The sequence below is a fragment of the Neophocaena asiaeorientalis genome, unplaced genomic scaffold (assembly GCF_003031525.2).
Source record: "Neophocaena asiaeorientalis asiaeorientalis breed wild unplaced genomic scaffold, Neophocaena_asiaeorientalis_V1.1 scaffold427, whole genome shotgun sequence".
Taxonomy (NCBI): domain Eukaryota; kingdom Metazoa; phylum Chordata; class Mammalia; order Artiodactyla; family Phocoenidae; genus Neophocaena; species Neophocaena asiaeorientalis.
The window spans coordinates 3,637,070-3,661,223 of NW_020172280.1; the positions used below are offsets into that span (position 1 = coordinate 3,637,070).

At 44.4% G+C, this 24,154-nt stretch overlaps 1 protein-coding gene across 4 annotated transcripts in view; it reads left to right on the top strand.

Annotated features, from left to right (window-relative positions):
- JARID2 (jumonji and AT-rich interaction domain containing 2) overlaps nt 1–24,154 on the top strand; it is a 242,643-nt gene that overhangs the window by 93,285 nt on the left and 125,204 nt on the right. For all 4 annotated transcript variants that reach the window (XR_003005824.1, XM_024764233.1, XM_024764213.1 and 1 more), the window contains exon 2: nt 21,474–21,609. Coding sequence is in view for 3 of the 4 variants with exons in the window: in XM_024764233.1 (XP_024620001.1) it covers nt 21,474–21,609 (136 nt within the window). In the remaining variant the exon portion in view is untranslated. The remainder of the gene's footprint in view (nt 1–21,473; nt 21,610–24,154) is intronic.

Here is a 24,154-nt window from a genome sequence, read left to right on the forward strand (position 1 = left end):
TTAAAACAAGAAATAACCAGATGGCATCTGTGACATAGTTTCCAGAGCCAGAGCATAAGCAGATTTGGTCATGGTGGTTTATCTTATAACCAGAACTGCAGTGAAGTTACAGGCACTGTTGGGTCTTTACATGTTAGAATTAACTCCTATCTAAACAAGATTCGGAAAGACTTCGTTTCAATGCCGGATCATATCGTTAAGTTATTTTGAATAAACAAAGGCACAGAAATGAAGCAGCAGGCTGTAAATTTGCTATTAGTGAAGGAAATATTTGTCGTGGCCAAAATTTATGGCTCCTAAAAAAAGAAAGCTGGCTCCCCCTCAGTGGATGAAGTTCTGTTAGGTCCACAAGGATCGCCTGTTCCAGGGCACCTGAAGGCAGGAGGGACAACTGGACTTAAAATTCAGGGCAAAAAATCTGGTATCTTGTGGCGTGATTATCAGATCGTGCCACAGTGTGTTCCGTCCTAGTGGTGTAGAACATAACGGGGAGTTTTTTACTTGTTGGTGAAGGAAGAGGATGCTGCTAAACACGAACACTGCTCAGGGTGAGGAGCCTTGAGCTCACCTCGTGGGATTCCCGTGTAGTTGGGGGAGTCAAGCAGTGGGTAGAATCTCTGAGCAGGTGTGTGGTTCTAATAGGAGAACCACATACTGACACTCTGAGTTCGAAGAAAGCTTTTCTGAGGTGAAGAGAGACATCTTCAGCCGATACTTGACAGGTGACCGTGGGGAGTTAGGGGGAGAGCTGGTGGAGCTGTCTTGCCGGCACGGATGGCTGCCGCGGGTGGTGGGGATTGATTGTCCTGTTCGCTGGTCACACAGATGAGACAGCCCTTTTGCCGGCGCAGGGTGGCCTGGTGTCCTGGGAAGAAGATGTTGGCCTCATGAAGCAGGAGGTCTGGGTTCTCATACCTTCCTTTCTTGGTGGAATCCTAACAAGCCTTTCTGACTGTTACTTAGGCCTTCTAGGTCTCTCTCGGGTCCTCACATGTACATTTTGGTGCAGGTTTGTAGTGTTCTGTTGGTAGGAAGGTAGTGCATTTGTGTCACTGAAGCCTGCTTAGACTGTGCCCTCTGAGAAGCAGCGATTTTGGGGGCCCCTGCTATTGATCATTACTTTCATATTTGCTGATTTTTTTTTTTAAGCGAGTGACCACTTTATGGGTTAAACTTGTAAGTTATTCTGGCCTTCTGAAAAGTTGCTGTGTGGTCCCTCTCTACACACACTTTTGTGCGGCGTTCTAAATGGGATGTTTTGGCGGCGGCTTCATTTGGCAGGGGAGAGAGGCGGCCTGAGTCGCTCTCCGGCTGCTGCTTCCAGGCTCTCCTGGCTCCCCTCTGCCCATGGCATCCCAGGAGACTCTCTACAGACTCCTCTGGCCTCGGCTGGAGAGTTGGTGAAAAGGAGCAGATACTCCTGTAGATAAGCTTTTTTAAAAGGAGAATCACTGTGCTGAATCTTGGGGCCAGGAGGTATTCAACGTCTATGTAGATTGTTCTTTTTATCTTTTTTTCCCCTCCCATGAATAGTCTCCCTCAGTGCTCTCAGATGTGGCAGAGGAACTCAGCTTTGCCCACTGGCCCCTCACGGGACAGACAGGCAGGAGTCTTCCTTCCATAAACCCAGTCTTTACTGCCCGCTTATCTTACCAGCTCCCCTCCTCCCTGAAATCCTGTTTGTTTCTTGCACTCAAATTAATTTATTGACGTGTAGCTCTTTGTAAGAGAAAGCATTAAAGGCTGCTGTAAATCTGAGCGATCGTGCTTAGCCGAGACACTGTGAGGCTCCAGGTTTGAACAACTACAGCTCTCTGATGGTTAGCAAGGAACTCTCTTCAGATGCCCCTCCCCCGTTTCCCCAACATTAATGTCACCTTGCCCTCTGTCTGCGAGTTGTTTCCTAGTAACACACGCACACTGTCAGTGTCCTGGCTCAGACTCAGACTCCTGAAGAAGCAGCCCCGAGGAGGCTCACACCTGCCTCTGTGTGGTCATAGATCACTGAGTGGTGTGGGAGGTCTTTGTCTGGGAGACAGGAAGCTGCTGCATCTTGGGGTTTCCTTCCCTCCCCCTTCTTAGTTCTCTCACTTTGCTCCCCTAACCTGCTGTACACGTGAAGTTGTCTGAATATCTGTTAAGGGGGATGGTGGTCCTGTCTTGTACGGAACAGACATTGGATGGAGCGCCTCCAGCTGGTGGAGCGGTAGAAGGGTAGGATGCAACTCTAGCTTTTTCACTGTAGATGTGACTCGAAGTCTAAATTCTCTGTAAACACTCAGCAGATATGCAAAGTAGAGCCGGTTTTGCAAATAAATGCAGTGTAACACCGCAGAGGTTATTTATTTGCACAGGGCAACTTTATTGAGATATAGCAATACTTTCTTTTCATTGCTGAACAATTCCATTTATGGATATAACACACTTTTATCCACTCATGATTTGATGGATACAACTCATGAATTGTTTCCACGTTTTGGCCATCATACATGATGCTGCTTGGAACACATGTATGTGCAAGTTTTTGTGTGGACATACGGTTTCACATGTTTGTCTTGGGTACATATACCACACAGTGGCCTTGCTGGGTACTGTGGTCACCGGTTGAACTTTTTGAGGAGTAGCCAGACTGACTTTCAGAACCACTGTCCCACTCTTCATTTCCACCACAATGTGTAATGGAGCCAATTTCTCCACATTCCTGTCGGCTCTTACTTTTGTCTGTCTTTATGATTATAGCCATCCTAGTGGGTGTGAAGTGATGTCTCATTGTGGTTTTGATTTGCAATTCCCTAATGACTAATGCTGGCGAGCATATTTTCATGTGTTTATTATCCATTTGTATAGCTTAGAATAGAAATCTTGAGGTTAATTCATATCATCCCGTTACCTCTGAGAAAGTTTTGGCATAATCACATGTTCTTTAAATTTCTAGTTTAGTGCTAGTTTTGAAAAGAGCAGTCTGGAGATTGCAGAAAAAGCACACCTTTGTCTTTAGGAAACAATAAAATAATTAAGAAGGGCTTTTTTGAATAATAAAATAAAAAAAGTAAAGTTCCAGCCCCAAATCTAATGCCATTTGATAAGGTCAATTAACAGTTGAAATCCTAGCAATCATTTGCAGGCTTAGAAGGTAAGACCCTATCACGTTAAATGATACTGTGCCTAACATGTGTCCCATGTTCCTCTTTATTGAGGAATCAGAACAATAGTGAAACCCTTCAACCAGTTTGCCACTCCCCTACCCCTGCGATTTCAATACAGAAAGAAAAGTCTTTTCAATCAAAACACTCAATTACTTTGCTGTTTCTAGGGAACTTTGGGAGATGGTTGTTCCACCCATTATTGTCGACCCACTTGGGTGTTCCTCGTTCATTAGTGCAAGACTTGAGGGACTGATTGTATATTTATGTACACTAAAAGAAAAACAAATGGGAAGAAATCCAGAGACTCATTTTCTTTCAGCCTCCTCATGTACAGCTTAAGAGAGGGGAGGCTGCATAATGGCCCCCAAATATATTCAAGTCCTGGCCTGTTACTTTATGTGGTGAAAGGGTCTTCAACAGGGAGATGGTCCAGGTGGGCCCAGTGTAATCACAGGGGTCCTTACAAAACAGAAGTAGGAACATCAGAGGCAGAGAGAGATAAAGGAGATGTGAAAACAGAACGTTGAGGTTGGAGTGAGGCTCTTTGAAGACGGCTGAAGGGACCACAAGCCAGGGAACCTGGAAAGGGAAGGAATTGGATTTTCCCTTCAGAGCTTCCGGAAGAAACCAGCCAGATACCTCCACTTTAACCCAGCAAAACTGATTTTGACCTTCTGACCTCCACAGCTGTAAGAGAATATATTTGTGTTTTAAGACACTAATTTGTGGTAATGGTTAGCAGCAGCAATAGGAAAGGAGGCTGTGTTATCCTTTTTCTTTGTCCTCATTAACAGAGGGGTGGACTTGACTTTGTTAGCTTATGTGAGTTAACTTATGCTTTGACCCTCATTAATTTTTCAAGATGAGAAAATAATTAACTGTACCACCCTAGGAAATCAAGTGTGAGTGTATTGAAGGCTACATATACAGTCTTTGAGTTTTTGCCACATTATTGGTGGAATTCAGCCAGTAATTTCGTTAGGAAACCATGTAATATGTGCTCCCATCAAATAAGAATTTTATGGGTGATAAATGCTCTGAAGAAAGTTAAATCAGTTATTTAGATTGTGTGGTAGGGTGGTCAGAGGAGCCTTCTTTGAGAAGGTGACATTTGACTGAGAAATGAATATTGTGATAAGGGAAGATCCAGAGGAATAGAATTGCAGGGGGAAAAAATGTCCAAAAGACTTATTCGGGATATGGGTTCAAACCATTGCAGACCACAGTAAGGATGCAAAGGAAAAAAATACGGAAGAATGTTGAGATTATTATATCAGTACTTGGTTCTGTCCCTTTCTGTATATTTGGTCACTCATGTTTGTCAGACCAAGGCTCTGGGTATAGAGGGAGCGAACCCCACACCAACCCATCCTTCCCTTATGATAAGAAGTTTATGGGTCTCAGAAAGTGTATAATGTGAAGGAATTGTCTCCTTGTACATTCTATTGATTTTTAAAATTTCAGTGATGATGCCTTGTTAGAAGTTTCTAATGAACATGATAAATATCAACTTAGTTGATATTTTGGTTTGCTTAGGGTGCCATATAATGATATATTTTGTATTTGGAAATTGTTAAACTTTTTACTTGGTAAAAAGTGGTTATGGATTTGTTTCACGTATCAGTGGATGATTTTACAAGCCTTTTAAAACTCAAACCCAGTTTGCCAGTAACATTATTTCTAGAACTTTCACATGGGAATACAATATTAATAATTTCATTATTGTCAATATCTCAAAGTTAATTTTAAGTAGAATTTGTTTTGAGATTAGCAAATTTAACATCATAGTATAAGTTTTGGTTGTTGAGGTGAAATTCACATAATACAAAATTCATCATCTTAACCATTTTAAAGTGAATATGTTTCAGAGATTTCTTTGAACAGGTAAAGATGAGAGGGACGGCTTCAGACTGCTGGTTGCTCAAAGCCTTTTTGCTCAGTGTCCTAGAACAGTGGTGCTGGAGCCACTGACAGACCCTCCGTCTGCCTCGTCTTCCTTTCCTACCCCAGGCAAGCCATTTGTTTCCCCATCAGTGCATTGTTTCACCAGCATCTCTTAGAAGGTTGCCTAGAATATGGTTAAGCTCAAAGAGGGCAACCATAAGTATAGATAGCATGGGATTTTGCGGTACTGAAGGTATCATGTTTCACAATAGAACAATTCTTGATCAGATGCGTACAGTATACAGAATGGTGAGGATTATGAGGCAGGTGTATGGACTTATTTTTGCGTTCGTCATTCATTATTAGTGTTTTCTGTGCTTCCTATCTTTTGTCACAGGTTCGTTATGGAGATGATTTAAACAGTACATGTCAGTGAACTTCAGTCATCATTGCAAACTGATCACATCCTCATCACAGTGGGAGCTAGTGTGGTTGGACTGATGGACAAAATGCCTTCTACGTTTGAGAGGCACTTGGGCTCTCAAGCTGTTTTAAAGGGAGAATCTCTCTAAGTAATTCTGTTTAGTGATTTTTAAGAAATTCCAAGACATTGGAATAGATTGGGAAATTTTATGCCAAATGTATGGGAAAGAATAAGTGAGAGTAATGAGAAATACATCCATTCTCAAATATTTTCTTGAGTTATATTTTGTTGGATTTTCTGGAAACTTTTCAGTTTGTACTGCATACAGAAAATGAATTGTCACCAGATTCTCTTTGTACTTAAGGGCTGTGCTGGCAGGTTACACCCTTGTAGCCTCTGCTGGCTTGTGGACGTGTCCACTTCCCTTGTTTGAGCATCTCCCGGATGTGTTTCTTTGCATCTCACTGAGAAGCAAGTCTACTTTCCTCCCAGTTTATTGTTGGCCATGTAATTTTGTTTATGATGTTTTTGTTTCTGGTGGTTTTTCTCGTACTCTGTACTCTCACTCAGGAAGCCCATCTCTCCTTTTCTATTTATGGTAATTACTAGAGAGCATTTTATTTTGGCCCTTGGGGAGTGCTTGCTGGGTTTCTTTGTGTGGGCACGTATGTTAAAATTGGAAAGTGTTTTCTTTGAGGTCAGGGCTTTTGTTAAATGGTCTGAAAAGTTTGTCAAACCTCAACTGGCCATAAAAAAGAATTGTTTTGTATAGGATAACCTCTGCTCCACCCCTTCCTTTTTCCTATCTTCTGTTTTTCCTTTTAAACGTTTCCTCATCAACTTTAAGGATAAAATCAGTCCGTTACTACTGTTGTGTTGGAAGGGTGAGATCTGTTTCTCTTGTGCGTGGGGTGGACAGGTCTTTTTGAGAGCTGCTGTGTAACTGGAGAATATTAGCAAGAAGGCGGCAGGCAGGCAGCTTGGTCTCTCTAGTGTGCTCTAGAGACCCACTTACCTGGAAGCAAAAATAGAATTATATGTTAACGTGGGCAGTAGATCTCAGAGTAGAGCCCGACAGTCCTCGTTCTGATGGCACAAGAAGAGGAACGAAAGCTTCATTCGTGTCCTGCAGTTGACTTAGGGGCTGGGGTTATTCTGCAACGGCTTGAGTCTTGGGTTAAGGAGAAATTGAACATCTGAAGGTTTTTTCCCCCTTAATTTAGTTCTTAGTTCCCAGTGATGGGATATTGGGTCAAAGATGATCTGCCTTTCCAATCTCTCCCTCCTGATAGAATTAAATCAGTGAACAACCGTAACCTAGTTTCCTGATAGTATTACTGAGATAGTATTTTTGTATGTATTACTGGCAATTCAGAACTTGGCTGTGACTCACAGACGTGCAGGGTTGGTTTTCCTCATTCAGTTGGAGGTAAGGAAGCTTTGAGTACTTTATTCAGTGTGATTCTGTCCTTGAAGGTAGTAGGGGCTCATTTTGTATTTCAGAGAAAGGAAAGCTTTAGTATCAGCTAAAACTTTTTCTAGAGTTTAGAGAATACTGAATTCTCAATTTTAGAGGATTAATGTCAAGAAAATAGAGTGTATTAAAACATTCTCTGTGTTCTATTTAAATAGTTACCTGATTTCCTTAGTTACGTCCATCCTTTCTTTTCTTTTCAGCTTCATTTCCTCAACAGTTTTTTACTAAGCTCCTAATGTGTACCAGGCTTGCTGTTAGGGAATTGTCAGGATATGTACGATTTTAATGCAGTGCGACTGTGATTCCATCAAAGGTGGCAGTGGCGATGGATGGGTGGTGCCGGGACCGAGTTCTGAGTTTACCAAAATCTCTGGGTGCAGGCCTTACCCTGGACCATTGAGTCAGAGGATGGTGGTGAGGTCTGTCCTCGATAAAGCTCCCCAGGGGATTTCCAGGGCAGCCAACCTCCTGTACTGCGCAGACTGGAACACTAGTCACCAGCAGTGGAGGTGGAGGACTGCTTAGGGAGATGGGAAAATGGGTTTCTGGGAACCCCTGTTCAGTGTGTTTTCAGCAGAGAAAATAGAAATTCGAAGAGAAAGCACAACATGGGTATGGCAGTGGGATGTGACTCAGGGGTGGGTATGATAGAAAATAGAGTTGACCACTTAGAGGGAATTATTTCCTGTATTCTTCCACCAAGTCTTAGGGCATCCAGAAGGAGCTGCTCTGCTCTGGATCCTTCCGCGATTCTCTTGAGAGAAAACAGGTTGTATTTTGTTTTCAGCCCTGTGCAAGTCTTTCTGATTTGTGTCCGTTTGAAAACTTGTCTGCATAGTCTCTGTTGCCGTACAGGGTATCCTGTGAGCAGGTTTTGGGCCTCAGGCCTGCCTCTGTCTGCCTAGGGGTGGATGTCCTCATTTTCCTCATTTGCACGTGAAGCTAAATATAAGAAGGGGTGTCTGGATTTGTGTGTGAGTGATTTATGACTTCACGTGGCTACATAGAACTTTCTTACCAGCTGCAGCTGTTGGGCTACAGTACGGCCTGAGCTGAGCAGTGGATTTCTGAGGTCTCCTCTGCCATATTATTGAACTTAATTTAGGGCTGCATCCAATGTAGATGTTCCTAGAATGCCTCTGGAGCATGTGAAACATTCCTTTTCTTCCTTCCATGTTCACTCCTCTGCCTTCATTCACTCTTTATTTGAAAGCCTCATTTTCCCTAAGTCTCTGAAAACCCTTTTAGCCATAAAATGACTTGTCCGGGTCAGCCAGCCTTTACCTGACTTCATCCTTAACTTGCAATGAAGAGGTGAACCTTTGATAAAGTACCTAATGTCAGAGTCTAGGTTGGATGTTGAACCGGCAGCTATAGTCAGATCTCCAGCTTTGACACGTGGCCTGAACTTTGACCTCTCCTCTAGGGTCTGTATGGACAGCTCCAACTCAGCATGTCTAAAAACTAAACTCTTGGTTCCTCTCTCCCTTCTGTCTGCTTCAGAGCACTCTTTTCAGAAGTGCCCTTTTTTCCTCCAGAAAGGAAAGGAAATGTCCTGAGATGAATAATTTTGGGGTTGATCTTTCACTCTTCTTTTCTCACGGGTACTTGTACTAAGGGTCCTGGTCACATAGATCATCAGCACCCAGTTTTTCTTGCCTTCTAAGTGTTTCCAGAATGTAACCAGTCCTCACAGCCTCTCGCTGCCTCCTGGGTTCTCACTTCTTGTGTAGGCAGTTGTCACAACCTTCCTTCATCACCCCCTAAGCTGGTTTATTCTTAACCCAGCAGCCTGTGCAAGGTTTTACAAATGTAAAACAAATTCTGTTACTTCTTTGCTCAGAACTCTCCCATGGTTTCCCATTTAGAGTAAAATTGTCATCTCCCCACTTCTGCTTTATTCTTTCACACACGTTACCTGAAGTGTAAATAGGAAACTTCTGCTTAACATCCACTGTGCTCACAACATGAGTTTTGTTTCTCTTACCACTGTGAAATGTCAGCATAGGAAGGACCATGACGTTGCTTCTAGAAGGCCATATTTGCTTTCCCTAACAGCTTTGCTTGAAAATGAGACTGCACATATGCCATGTCCCCTTTTGGGGGGGTCCGCCCTCATGACTTTGGAGGAGCTTTGTCCATCTATAGGTAAGGTAAATCTTTTCATTGAATCATTCACTGGTCTATGAGGCTGTTTTATGGAGCTGAAGAAATGGCAGGAAATCTCATTTTGCATGAAAGAAGCAATGCTAGAACTGGCTTGGACACAGGAGCCAGCAAAGGTTTCCAGTTTTGTTTAGGTGGCAGAAATAATTGTGATCTTTGCAAACCATTGTGAAATAGTAATATGGTTAAACCTTGTCATTGGACTAGGAACTGGCTTAACTGGTAGGAAATATCTCAGTTTGAATAAAATTGATATCTTGTACTAAGTGTCCTGGTCACAGAGATCATGCATTCTATGCATTATGAAAACTGAAAGCTGTGGGAAAATACTGAAACAGACATACTTGGTAAATTGAGCCTAATTGAGTGTTTATATATTTCTTGGTACTAAAGTATTGATGTGAAAGAGATTTGAGGTTGGACTTTTATCTTTGTGTATTTAGAAAATCTTTTTTTCCTGTGTATGTATGTATGTATATATGTATGGCTGTATTGGGTCTTGGTTGTTGCGTGTGGGCTTTCTCTACTTGCAGCGAGCGGGGGCTACTCTTTGTTGTGGTGTGCGGGCTTCTCATTGTGGTAGTTTCTCTTGTTGTGGAGCATGGGCTTTAGGTTGGTGGGCTTCAGCAGTTGTGGCACGCAGGCTCAGTAGTTATGGCGCATGGTCTTAGTTGCTCTGCAGCATGTGGGATCTTCCCGGACCAGGGCTCGAACCCGTGTCCCCTGCATTGGCAGGCAGATTCTTAACCACTGCACCACCAGGGAAGTCCCTAGAGAGTCTGTTCTTTGTTTACTGTTGAGTTATTGTTGAAGTCATGATCAATTTTTAGTTAATACACCAGTACTCCTGTTTCCTGATAATCTGTCTTGAGATGGGGATGCAAGGATGAGAGCTATTGTTTCTACTTGAGATGCTCACCCCTTGTCTGTTGGGGGGTAGTGGTGTTGGAAGCTCTAGAGGGGGAAGGACTTAAAACCTCTACGGTAAGTTGGGTTAATGATAGTTTTGTAGGCCATGCTAAGAAATTTGGAAATTCCCCCTGTAGTAGCCATTGGGGAGCTATACAGAGCTTTTGAGTAGGGGAAAGAGCCCCTTGGATTGATGGTTCCAGAAAGTAATGCATTGCAATTATTATTTAGATCATAATCAGAGATTGGGAAGGGCAGAGGAATCAGAGTTGAAGGTAGTGGGGGAGAGGAAATAGGAAAACCAGGGGAGAGTCAGGTTACCAATAAATTGCATTGGATTTAGCAATTATAATGTGTTTCATGGCAGTGAGAACAGTTTTCATGCAAAGGCGAGGTGGGAGTCAGGTCCCTTGCAAGGCTGTGTACACTTGCGGTTCTCAAAGTGTGTTCCCTGACCAGCAGCATCAACATCTCCTGGGGGAGCTCTGGGTGGCAGCCACAGTGTGTGCTTTATTAAGCGCCGGAGTTGTTGCTCACAAGCACTCAAGTTGAGAGCCACTCCCTTGGTCATTTGTTTGTACATCAGTAAATAGAGAATTCCAGAACTGGAATCCAGGTCTCTCTTACCCCTGTTAATATGTGTTTATTCTAGTGAAGTATTTTTGAATGCCTGCTGTATACTAGACTCATCTAGTTGGGAGCACAAAGATGAAAAATACCACGTGGCGGGTCCTCTGGAGTCACACAGGCTAGTCAGGATGCTGTCTGTGTCAGCCTCATAACCTCATGTGCATGATTTGGAGATGTTTGTGTGATGCTGCTTCACTGGCTAGTTGTAAAATGTAGAGGACAGAATGCATGAGAAACAAGTGGTATGTGGCCTGCTACACAGTGACCTGCATTCTCTATTAGTGGGAAGCACTGTTTGGAGGGGTGACAGGCATTAAAATTATTTCTGGAGACCCATGCCTGTAATGACAGGGTGCAAACCAATCCCAGGGTGGTCCTTAACTCTGGGGACCGCTGGAGGATATGAGAAAAAGTGGGAAAGGACAAACGTGGTGCGTTGTCAATTTATGTTAAATTCAAGGACAAAGTTTATTTGTGTACTTTATAATTGAAATTTTTCATAAAATGCGCCCCACCCCCACAAGCCCTTAATGGTTTTACAATGTAGCATGACCAACCAGTCCCCTGTGAATGTATGGACACTTATATGCTTATTTCCAGGATGGAGGTCCTTGATGAGCCAAAAAAGCCAGCAAGTCAGTCAGGTATTGACAGAGCCCCTAAAGTGACCCAGCAGTGTCCCAGGGCCTGGAGGAAGAAACAGGAGTGTAAAAATTGCCCTAAGCCTTCACCACAGCTCATAGGCCGATAACTTTGGCCCTGGCAGGAGGCGTCACCCTATTGGTGCTGAGAGACTGGCCGGTGGGGTGCTGGTTTTTGTCTGTTCTTAATCCAGAGGATGAATTTTGTAGGGGAATTCCTTAGAAAATGATTTGAAGGCATGTTAAAGCAGTGTGCATCTTCAGGGCTTCCTTGTAGACAAGAATTTTAGACTTCATCCCCTGAATTTCATGTATATTCCCAGCAAATCTGAAAGGCCACATGTAGCAGAGCAAATTGGAACCACTTTCCTGAGGGTTGTATGGGTGGATATCTGTTCTTACCTACTTTAGACTCTGGCTTTCTTGTGCAAGGTAGTCTCATATTCCAGAATTTTCCTGTTCCTGAGTAGAACATAAAGGTACGTGTTTTGAAGAGTCTCAGGGACGTAATGAAATGCACGAGCAAGGAATTACAGTCTATTGGAACCCTGTCCAATTAATTATAAGCGTTGCTCTACTGCAGTGATGATGGAAACATTCTTTAGCTGACCTGTCCATTTTGGGACACACATGGCTGTCGAGTTCTTGAAATGTGTCCACTACAACTTAAGGAACTTAATTTTCTGTGGCTGGAGACTACTGTATTGGATAGTTCAGCTTAGAATATGCCATTTGGGGGATTTGGGGGGGTATTCTTATTAACATGAAAAGGCTGTAGTGATTAAAAGATCCAAATCAGTCAGAATTCTTTTGGGAACCTACTTGTTAATAATTTATTCCCAAGTGAGGCCATTTTGGAGTCACACGTTGGCATTGCTGATACTGGATTGTCCCTCATTCTGATTTCTTTTTCTAAGATATCGGTCAAGTATTGTAATTTGACTTAATTTCGCCCTCATTCTGAAGGTAGACTGCCAGTCTGTTTTCTGCTGGATTCTTGGAGATAATGCTGCTCTAGATCTTGAGTCCTTTTTGATTATGTTGAAACAACAAACTGTCAGACCAAGAATTGCAGGGGGTTGAGTGCTGTGTTGCGTGGCCCTCACTGCTGGTCCCTGACTGCACTGTTTAACGGTGAACGTGCGCCGGCGCAGCCCGTGCTGCTGCTGCCTTGACAACGGCGGTGTTGGACACGCTCAGAGGCAAAAGGGCTGACTTGGCAGCTGCCCAGCAGATTTTTATAAAGGCTCAGTTGGTGGCCGGAGATTCAGGCTGTCAGAGTTGTGTTATGCAATAAACCGTTTTCAGCAGAAGTTCTTAATCCAATTTCAGCTGTAGCTTTTTTTTTTTTTAAATAGGCGGTAATCAAAGATAAGTACACATTATTTAATGGGAGTTTGGAAGAAGTAAAACTCTCCTTGCATAAGCATTTTCAGACCGTTTGCTTTATCCTGGGAAGCGTGTCTGTCGGAGGAAATTTGCTGCTTGAAGTGCTTTTAATGTAAAACCAAGGCAAAGGAACATCATTCACAAGTTCAGTAAGTCAGTGGCTTCCTGGCCACTTATCTAATTTCTAGGTGTGAATATTCCCCGATTTCTCTTTGATGTTTGAGTATTGACAGGTGAACCATTTTATGGAATTAAAAAAATGGATTAGCATCAAGTCGATTTGAGAAACTGAGTTGATTTCCAATGGAGAAAATATTTTGTTAAAAGGGGAAGAAACAGTAGTTTTAGCCTAAGTTGTACCTCTCTCTCACTTTATCCTTCAGTATTCTCCCTCTCTCTCTAGCTCTGTAAATCCTCGTTTGTATGGAGTCTGTGCCAAGAATCAACATCCCCAACAAATTACTGTTATTATTATTATTTCCGATGCTTTTGTTGTTCTCTCAAACTGTTGATGGAAGAGGCTGATATTTCAGACAGCAACCAATTGCCTTAAGTAGGATTATTTAATAGCAGGTATATGCAAAACTTGTGCTCTAGAAAATAAAAGGCATTCATGTAGAGTTTTCCAGACGTTTTTCCCTGGAAGGAGGAAAGGGCTATGAATTCGTTCTCCCCACCTCCCTCCTGGAGCAAGTCTTTTAAATTTGCTTTTCTTACTGGTCATCTCTTTGCAGCCATCAATTCCCCGCCCCATACCCCGCCTTGCCATTTGGCATTTTCTGTTAATCCAACCCAGGGTGGAATTTAGCACTGGAATTGGACATCACACTTCATTTTTTTAAGAAAAGGAAGTGGAAAGTCACAAATCCCTCCATTTCCAGAGCCTTGACAGAAGTGAGATATATGCATATTGTGGTATTAGTAACTCATCCAGTAGCTCCTGTAATCTAAACACATAATTGTTTGTCTTAGCACTTGTATAAGTTTTTTAAAAATAAATTTTATTTATTTATGGCTGCATTGGGTCTTCGTTGCTGCGCGCAGGCTTTCTCTAGTTGCGGCGAGCGGGGGCCACCCCTCGTTGCAGTGCGCGGGCCTCTCCCGTTGTGGAGCACGGGCTCTAGGCGTGCGGGCTTCAGCAGTTGTAGCACGTGGGCTCAGCAGCTGTGGCTTGTGGGCTCCAGAGCTCAGGCACAGTAGTTGTGGTGTGTGGGCCTAGTTGCTCCGCGGCACGTGGGATCTTCCCGGACCAGGGCTCGTACCTGTGTCCTGTCGAATTGGCAGGCGGATTCCCAACCACTGCGCCACCGGGGAAGCCCTGTATAAGTTTTAATAAGGGGGTTTCATGTTAGGAGAAGGTCTTCCTGCCTGTGAACCTGAATGTTCTCTTCTCTCCCAACCTGCACAGCCCCATCTGCTTGGTTTACTTACCGGAGGCTGTGAAGAGCATTTGACGTGCTGTGCTCCCTCTCTGTGGAAGCAGGAGTGTTTTCCGTGGAACGTAGTGGCTTCTGCGTCTGTCCCGTGTGTCGTTACCACTCCCACCCCCAACCCCCCGCAGGTTGAAATTTAAAACATTGGTGGGAGGTTCTGGATTTCAACTTAAAAACGCAGGTGTGTGTCACACTTTTATCCCACTATGTCGTGGATGTTGGCTTTATTTTATGTGGTGATGTTGTTAAAAATGATCTGTGTGGTAGTGAAGACCTTTTTTTAAAATAATGGATTCAAATCTGCTGGAAGGGGCCTAGTCCCTGGTTGACCTACGTCCCAGTTTTCTATCAGTTGTCCCAGCATCATTATTAGCAGTGCCCTTGGCTGCGATGATAAGTTACTGGTCACTCTACCTGTGATGGATGAGACTCTTATGCAGTTTGCTCACAAGTAGTGGGAAATTCACTACCTTCCGTGGGCAGGGGGGACCCATTTCATTTTTAAAATAGTTGTAATTGTTAGAAAATATTTTTTTAAATTTGATCAGAAATGGGCTTCCCTAGAACCTGTGCTTTTTCATCATTGTTTTCCCTCTCTTGAGTCAAGATGGCCTGAATTTGAAACCATAAAAAAAATGGAGACATAGAGAAATTGCATAAGGATGCTTTGAGAGATGCCCATAGAATTGATATTCTTTCAGTTATAGAAGCTGGTTGTAACGGCCAGTGAGAGGAACTCCCTCCCTCCTTCCTTTCCTCTCCTCTGCCTTCTCCTCTTGGTAGTTTCCAGCTCTAGCTGATGCATGAGTTGTTTGTTTGTCATATAACATTTATATTCACCCCTCGAAATTAGTAATTTTAATGGTGCTTTCATTTAGGAGCCAATGTGAGTTGCCCTTTTGATGTTTTCTCTTTAATAACAAATTTCTGAGTTTAGAATTTTGCTTCCTGATCTGGCACCTGCCCCGTAGTGGACCGGCGGACTCATAGCGGGTTCCTGAGGCGCTCCTGCTTCTCTCCAGCCACGGCGCCTTTGGGCAAGACCCTGAAACTCATCTCTGAATGATAACCACGAGTTTCGTGATTCCGTCCTTTCCCATCCCTTTTAAACTAAAGGGAGAAAGCATGGTGTGGCCCTTGTCCGAAGGGGAGGCCGAGCAGAGAATAATGAGCATTAACTGTGCAAGCGAGTGTTGAGCCCAGCGTCTGGTACACAGCGAGCACCCAGGAGATGTTTGCCACTGTCATACAGTTGGCGCTCCACATCCGTGGGTTCCGCATTCCTGGATTCAACCAATGGCAGATTGGAAACATTCAGGAAAAATCTTCCAGAAAGATACAAAAAGCAAAACTTGACTTTGCTCCACCAGCAAATATGTAAATACTTGCCCCGCCAGTAAAAATGTAAATAGCATTTACATTGTATTAGGTATTACAAGTAATCTAGAGCTGATTTAAAGTGTACAGTAGGAAGGATGTGGATGTAGGTAGGTTATATGCAGACAATAACATTTTATATAACAGACTTGAGCCTCCTGGGACTTTGGTATCTGTGCGGGGTCCTGGAGCCAATCCCCTGTGGATAACAAGGGATGACTGCAATCATTATCGCTTTTTATATACTTCCCTTATGACTGCAGAGGGGTATTGTCCTCAGCCTGGCACCTGTTTTGTAAGCTTGACTGACCTGGACGTCCCTGTTCCCTTGCACTAAAGCATCCGAGCGCTCAGAAGAGGATTGGAAGCCCAGCTTGGTGAAAAGCTGGCCATCACTGGAGAGCAGAAGCCCGTGAAGGCTTGGCGCAGGCCTGTGGCTGAATGGAGGGCATGGCTTTACTGTATCACTGACCTGATCAGTTTTGACACAGTCAATTAGAAGAGCTCTTGGTGTAGTTAGAGCATGTTAAATCAATAACCCAGTGTTTTGAAGTGTGGGCCATGGAGGGGCAGTTTGAATGGTCAGCAAATTTATTTATATTAAGATCCTTTTTGGGCTTTATTTAAACTAACGTTGATTTGAATTTATGGTGTCAGTGGAGGTTGGGCTGGGCACTCGAGCACATTGAAAACAGTCATGCATGCCACGCCCATGTCCACAAACCCAGCCCTTCTCCATGACGGTGTGTGTGGGGAAGACACAGCAACCTGCACCCAGCAAATCCCGTATCTTCTTTTCTGTCCTGTCCAGTAAACCTGGGTAAGGAGGACAACTTGGTTTATGGTCTCATTCACACATGACCCTCTGTGGCCTGTTGTGTTGGTTTTTGTTTTTGTTTTTTACCTTAGAGGTCAGGAGAGCATCACAGAAAAATAATTCTACAACTGGGAGCTGTGATTTTTGCTGGATTGGAGCCTTCCTTGGGGTTTTGTTGCATTGTAGTGGGGGGGACAAAAAAGGATCCCCCCCGCCCGCCAATGAAATCACCTTGGAGGGTATAGTTAACTGCAAGCTTAATGAGGTCCTGCTGTGTAATGTGGCTACTAAAATGTATCCCAGCTTTTGGATTGCGCACGGAAATAGAAATGATCTTATTGCCTGTGTTGGTCCTGTTGTTCTAGAGTATTATTCACATGTTGGAAGGTGTGTTTAATTCTGGATGTCACCTTTTTAAAGGGAAGTCATTCCAAATTGGGTAATCAGAGAATGAGGGTTTGAGACATCAGGTCACATAAGAATGATTCAAGGAACTATCCACTACCTGTCTTACCTTTTTTGTTGATTTCGCTTTTGCTCTTTGGTCGCTTGTTTTAGTTTAGTGAACAGACGTCAAAGGGAAGAGTTCTCAGAATATGTTAATATAGACTTCTGTATTCTGACAGTAAAAATGGCAACAACTAGATGGATGTTAGAAGTATTCGTCTTGGGGTTTCACCTCATCTTTCTTTACCTTTGCCTGTATCGTGATGGAGGTTAGAAAGTGACGTGAAATGGGCAGGATGGGGAACTAGTGTGTACAGCAGAGCCTCTGAAACTTTAATGTGCATGGGAACCACCAGAGGATCTCAAAATGAGCCTGCATTTCTAACAAGATGCCAAGCGGTTAAGGCACTGGTGGTCTTTGGAGCACACTTGGAGTTGCAACGGTATGGAAGGATGTACAAGGCTTGTTGTATCTCTAACCTGGACTGTGGGCTTTGTAGAATTGTTAGATGGTGCTGTTTACTGCAAGGTGTGTAGTGTCTTCATGTGCTTACTTTCTGTGCCCCTTTCTCTTACATGTCTGTTATAAAACTTGGGGCAGCATGAAGTTATGCTGTTATTTTTCCTTTTAATAAAAAGATTATGTAATGACCATAAACATTCTAGTTTAATTCCTGACCTGTTGCCATTTTCAAAGTTATTTCAAAGAATGGTAGACATTTTACAAATGCAAAGAAAACCCTGTCACTTTTACTTTTAAAGGTCTTATTACTCAGTCTTCCATTTGCCAAAGAAAGTGATTTTTCGCAGTCAATAGCCAAGTGAATCCAGATCTATGTGAAGATATTTTTTTCCCCCCCCGCTACAGCCAGCAGACCCAATTATTTTTATTTATTTCAGTGTTTGCAAAGCATCTTTTGGTCTTGGGGAGAAACAAGTAAGAGATTTTGGGGGAATGAGGAAAGGTGGTGTGTCATCGGGAGCCTGATTGTTCTTCTCAAGTTTTAGATGGTCTGTTAACCTAGAGGCCTTATGGAAACTCCAAATGACAAGAGCTGTTTTTAAATCTATAATGCAGTTCACAAGAATAGACACACACTCTGGGCAGCTGAATTTGCATCAGAGTGAGGCTGCTAGACTCCAAATCAGTGGCTATGCCTCCTCCTGTGTCTGCCTTTATTAAGCTGACCAGTAAAGTAGAATGGACTGAATGCTTGGCTACTTTGTTCCTCGGGAAGAAGAACAGGGAGAACTCAGAAGGGGTATTTTGTGATGGAACTGGTTGGTGTTTATCTGAGGGTAAGGGACTGCAACAGGGGCCGCGGATTTGGGCCCTGTAAGGCCATGTGGACTTGGAGATGGGAGATGGGCACTGTTTTTTCCTGGGAGCTCTAGGTGGTGGCAGAAGGGGTGGTGTGGCCCCTGTGTTAGGACATTGACACGCTTACTGCTGAGAATGTGAGGTGTCGCCTGGCCCTGTTGGATTAGTCACTGTGGGGAGTGTTTTGGGGGAGGAGCTGTGATTTCAGTCAGGAATTAGAGTGATTTCAGGCACTTCACTTAACCCATTCTGGAAGTTAGGCACTGGCAGGCCAAGTGTGGGTAATGGTACATGGGAGGTGTGAGGCTGAGTTTGTACAGTTTTCAGAAATCCTGAGCTCTCTCTCTGTCAGGCATGTTTCAGGTGCCGAGCAGGAGAAACGATTTCCTGACTCCATGGAGACATTACTTCTAAATAAGACAGCTACTGAAAAGGGGGCAATATAACAGAGGGCCAGACTTAAAGGTCATAGAAGCTCTTGGGCTGGGGGCTGGCCGGGGAAGAGGGGGGTTCACCTGAGTTGCTTGACTTCTGGTGAGAGAGTTAGTTACGTCTGGGTTGTTTTCTAGAGCGCTCAGTACTTGGTCCTTCAGAACTACGATAAGGGTGGGTAAGTGTTAGGCCTCTGAAATACCTTCTTTCCGGCTTTCCAGGACACGCAGCTTAGGTTGCCCAGCTCTGTGCTGCCTCGTGGTTGGATGCAGGCCCACCTTGCTAGCCTCCCAGTAGGGAGGGGTGTAAGCGGAATGTAGCGATTCATCGTGACTCTGCAGCTGTGAATGGCAGTTGGATTTCTAATCTCTGAATTCTTACCTGCTGAGCTTTTGGAAACAGAGCAGAGTCCACTTCTTACCTGCTAGGTTTGCACCTTGCGTCAACACTGAGGGAAGTCTTGACCAGCATTCTAGATTATAAAAGAACTCGTGTGTGTGTGTGTGTGTGTGTGTGTGTGTGTGTTTTGTTTTGTTTTGTTTTGTTTTGTTTTGTTTGACTTTTAAAGTCTAGAACTGGAAACCCCATCCTGTGTCCTGGATTTGCTTCTCCTGTATTTAAAGTACTTTATAGGGGTCATGGGGCTGCTGGTGTCAACTAAGTGAACCTTAAATGCATCTTCCTTTGCAGGAGTTTTCCTCTCACATGGTTTATGTTTTAATTAGATATTAGTTGTCGGGGTATAATTCTCCCATATGAAGGCCTGGAGCCAAAATGAAGGCACCAGTCTGAACAGGAAGCAGTAAATCGTCACAGGAATTTTACATTGAAAGCTATTTTGGGGCTTTGCAATTTATAAACTCTGTGTATGTAGGAAATAATCATTTATAATCACAGCCTGGCTTGTTGTGGAGACCTGAATGCTGAGGGTCGGAACCTGGGGGTGGTGAAGAGAATTCTGCCCGACAGACTTCCCTGGATCCTGAAAGGTGGAATTCAGCCCAATGAGCATGAACTCTTCCCGAGGTTAAGATTATCATTCAGTTGAAACCAAAATGCTAGAGGAATTTTCACGCACACTGAGGGGAGTTGCTTGTTGCCAAGAGTGATTCATTGTGCTTTCCACGTGTTGTGTAGCTGAATCATTTGCCTCTTATGCAGGTTGGTTCCTTGGGCTCCTCAGGTGGGGTCTGGTCAGAGCGCTTCGTTTTCCTGGTTTTCAGCCATGCAATTGGCAGGTCTCTGGTGACTCGGACCCAGTGGTGGTTAAGAAGTAACGTGTGTTCCTCCCGCAGGGTGGAGGCCAAGTCTGCCTTCAGCCTTCATGTGTGGACTCGACCACCACCCTGGTCTGTAGATGCCTTGTCTGTCTTAGGAGAGCGACTGGGGACACAGGATGTGCCTTCTTCCTCTGGAGGTGACGGAAGCCTCGGCTTGGCAGGTCTGCAGAAGTGAAGGACATCCGGGCTAGGTGGAAATCCTAGCTCTTTTCTCCCAGGCCTTCTCTTCCCCTGGTTATGGAAGCTGGAGAACCACTGTCATTCTAAGAAATCCTGGAAGCTTAACAGGAGCACCGCATCAGTTATTTAGGGTTTTAGAGTCTGTGTGGTTGGATTTCTAAGATGTAGTGTGTGTTTATGCAGCATTTAGGAATTTGTGAGCTGGAGAAGACCTTGGATAATCTATTTCCCTTATCTCGGCCTCTGGAGGGTTTAGTTGGCCGGGTAAGTGGCAGGGAGTAAAAAAAACCAGTTCTGTTGGATGTTGAGTGTAATAGCACCAGCCTGACTCTAGGGTATTTGGCCTCCTGTTTGAACAAAAGGAACCTGAGTATTCCAAATCCTGCTTTACTGGGGTATTAATGTTTTCCTTATTCTCTTAAGGCCCCAAATAACTGAGAAGCCCATAATCCTTCCATCTCTAAATTGAACTCATAAAATGCTTAAGTCTTGAAGTAGGTGTGTGACTGTAAGAACTTGTTAGATTAGCAAACGGTAGGCAGATATCCACAGAAGAGAACCTGTGAGTCTCCCAAGCTGTGTGAAGCAACTCTTTAAACCTTAAAATAAAAAACTCTCTTGCTGGTTCCCTAAAACAGTTAACTCATTTGGGGCACCGGTATCGACCATCTCCGTCTTCCCAGACTTGGCTGTTGTCCTGCCTCAATCCCTGCTGGTCTGCAGTCTTTCTTTCTGTGTTTGCTGCTGGAATTGCTGGAGTGCCCTCTGGTTCTTTAGTGTGCCCCCCGCCTCACCTTTATTTTGACATAAGGGAGCCACACTTTTAAATGAGATCTTCAAGACCTATTGTATGTATTCTTTTTCAAAAATCACCCCCCATCCCCCTGCCACCCCGTTCTGTAGTCCACAAAGATCCATTGCCCTTTTCTGCAGTGGTCCCTCTCCCTCTCTCGTTTTTGTAATTCATCACCTTAAAAGGCCAGTACAGATCCAGTTTCATTTCTTCTGACGGAACTGTAAATTCCTTGAAAGTAGCACCAAACCGCAACACCAACAGTAAGTAAACTTTCCAAAGGGGTGTAGCTCGTGTTTGTAAGGTGCCTACGTTCGGGCATGATTCGCTTTAAAGAACTCCAGTACAGTGATGCATTACACCTCCTGTTGTGGCTGCAGTAACTCCTTTTTTTCCTAAACTTTGCCAGGAATATAAAACTTCACTATTACCAGTGAATGACGGGATTTGGGTGCGGGGCATGTAAAGGAAGTGCGATGCTTGTGTCTCTCTTCCAGTCCCTTTACAGCCTGAGGGGTGGCTCTTTGCTTGTGGTCTCTCCAGGGAGGGCCGGTGCCCTCCCTCCACCATAGGATGTAGTTCTGAGCTCCAGAACTTGGTCTCAGTCACTCAATACTTGTTTGGGATTTGTTGTTTTTTTTTTTTAAAGTTTATTCTGACTCTTAATTAACATTTGCTTGCTTTCCGTTAAGTAATCCCCTCTCCCCATTCTTCCTTGTTTCTCCAGGATGACAGTGATGGGATTCCATGGTCAGAAGAAAGGGTGGTACGTAAAGTCCTTTATTTGTCTCTGAAGGAGTTCAAGAATGCCCAGAAGAGGCAGCATGGTGAAGGCATTGCTGGGAGCCTGAAAGCTGTGAATGGTGAGTGGCCTGTTTTGTTGTTTTGGATGGTGTTTCTGGGCCTGGCCTTGTTTCCGAAATGGATGTGCTTTGGGCGGCTCGTGCTTCTCAGGCTGGGCCCCTAACGGCAGTTATTCTGGACATCCCGCTGAGTTTATAGATTTGTTTTGATGCTCCTTTATATGTTGCATAATATAATTGGCAAGGTGCCTTAGTCTGCGCCCTATAGACAAGACCAGGGCTGCGATCTGGTTTCTGCCCGTTCTTGGATTGAGTGTGGAGCCTGACTTACAGGTTTTTCTGTGAATATCTGTCTTTCTACCCAAGTATGAGGGCAGAAGAAGCCTTTGATGATCTCGCTGAAATGTGGCAACTTTGGTTCTTACGCCCTGTTTATATAGGAAGTAGCCTGAACCTGTGGGCCTGCTGCCCTTCCCGCTCTCTCTCTGGCTCAACAGCCTCCTAAGGCCCTGCTTCCTTCCTTGTTGATCAAGCTGGCAGGTGGCCGCACAGCCACAGGTGGGCAGTGGAGGCAGAGTTCCCGTGCGTCCGAAGTGTCCCTCATCCTGGATAGGTATCAAGTGGGTCCTTGAAGCCTGGAGAGAAACATGCTCCTGTCTGAGTTTATTCTGATGTCTGTTTTTAACAGGGTTAGTGTGACTCGGATGAAATCATCCAGTAAACACCATTTCAGAACTAGCATTTGGTTACTATTTATATTTTATATCGGGGGTTGTGGCTGTGGCTGTATTCCACAGCCTCTCTTGTTCTTATTAATCTCCTAGAATCTTAGATAAATGTGAATGAATTGACCGTGTTCTGGTTTGTACTTGTTTGGAATGAGGAGATAAGGAAGAGGAGATCCTATTATTCTTTTTAAAATTTTTTTTACGGTACGCGGGCCTCTCACTGTTGTGGCCTCTCCCGTTGCGGAGCACAGGCTCTGGACGCGCAGGCTCAGCAGCCATGGCTCACGGGCCCATCCACTCCGTGGCATGTGGGATCTTCCCAGACCGGGGCACGAACCCGCGTCCCCTGCATCGGCAGGCGGACTCCCAACCACTGCACCACCAGGGAAGCCCCTATTATTCTTTCTGAGTTCTGGCTGTGATCCTCCGGTAAGAGTCATCACACATGGGGAACCTGACAGCTTGCCAGGGGGCAGAGCGACAGGCTGACTTAGGGCGTTCAGTTTTTTTCCATCCTGCTTAGTTGTAAGGTGAGTTGTCTGGGAGCCTCTTGTTGGAACCAGTGCTTCCAGACAGGACCTTCTGGCGCTCCCTTTCCACAAGGCCGTGGCGGGGTGTTCTGACGTGGCCTTCCGGAACACCACCGGGGTCTGCCCTGCCATCCACCCAGGTTCTGTCACCCTCTTCTAGTACTGTGTGACTTGAAACAAGAACCGCCTGAAGTCTGAGCCAATGTGTATGTGAAAGGCCCTTTTTGAATCTTTCACACGTGCAGAAGCAAAATAATTTGAGGAATCTGTTGCCACAGTTAGTTACACAGCTTGGACCCCTATCTATTCATGGGTCTCCTACCAGGTAGGGACCCTGCCATTTCTTGGCTGCCTGTAATGGAGTAAATGCTAAGCCATGTGTCTTTTTAGAGAGCATTTGACGTGATCAGTCTTGTTGACATTGCTTCACATTGAACATACTGTTCTGCTCTTAAGTTTTTGAGGGGATGGTGATGGGGGGAGAATATCATTGGATCCTGGGGTTATAGTAGAGCAATGGCTGCTGCTACGGGGTTAGATTTTACTGCTGTGACAAGGCGTGCTCTCATTCTGCTGTTCTGGAGTGGTGATGCCTTCGTGCTTTAGGAATCTTTTAACAACTAAAAAACCCACCCAACTGGGAAAAATCCGCTTTTAGGACAAGGAGGTAGCCAGGTGTCCAGGATTGAATAATGGTGGAATTTGGGTAAAAGAACAAAAACTAAAATAAAGCATTCAAGAAGCAACTAGTGCTGCCAGCTAGTTGGCCAAATGTAGCTCTTGTTTTCATTGGCATACTCGGGGCTTGACGATACCGAGGAAGGAATTCTAAGAAAAGTTGGCACGTACATCTCTATTGGGATCATTGAAGACTTTAAATCATTCTTTTACCACCTCCATAAAAAAGGTGGTCTTTGTTGTTTGTCGTGGTAGTTTGCCTTTCACCCTGATGAAGACTGACTTGTCTTTCCCTCCCTCCCTCCCCCCCACCCCTTGGTTGTGAAGTTGCTGTCTGCATGCCCTTTTCTGGTTCATGTTGGTGTTTGTGCAGGCTGTATTCCAAGGCCACCTTTTTGTTATTCCGCATGTTGGATTTCGATAGCAGTTCTAAGTAAATACATCTCCTCGTTTTAGAACTTGTGTGTGTTTTAAGAATAATTTTCTTAAAGGCAGCTAGCATGTTAAACAATGTGTGCTTTCTTATTCGGGGGCTACTGGAAAGCATGGAAACCAGACGCGTTACCATGGGAATAAGTCCCTCTCTGTAGGTCCCAGAATCTCAGGGGTGCTGTCCTAGGGGGGTGTGATCCAGAGAAAGCTGAAGTAGCCGGCAGCCTCCAAGGCTCT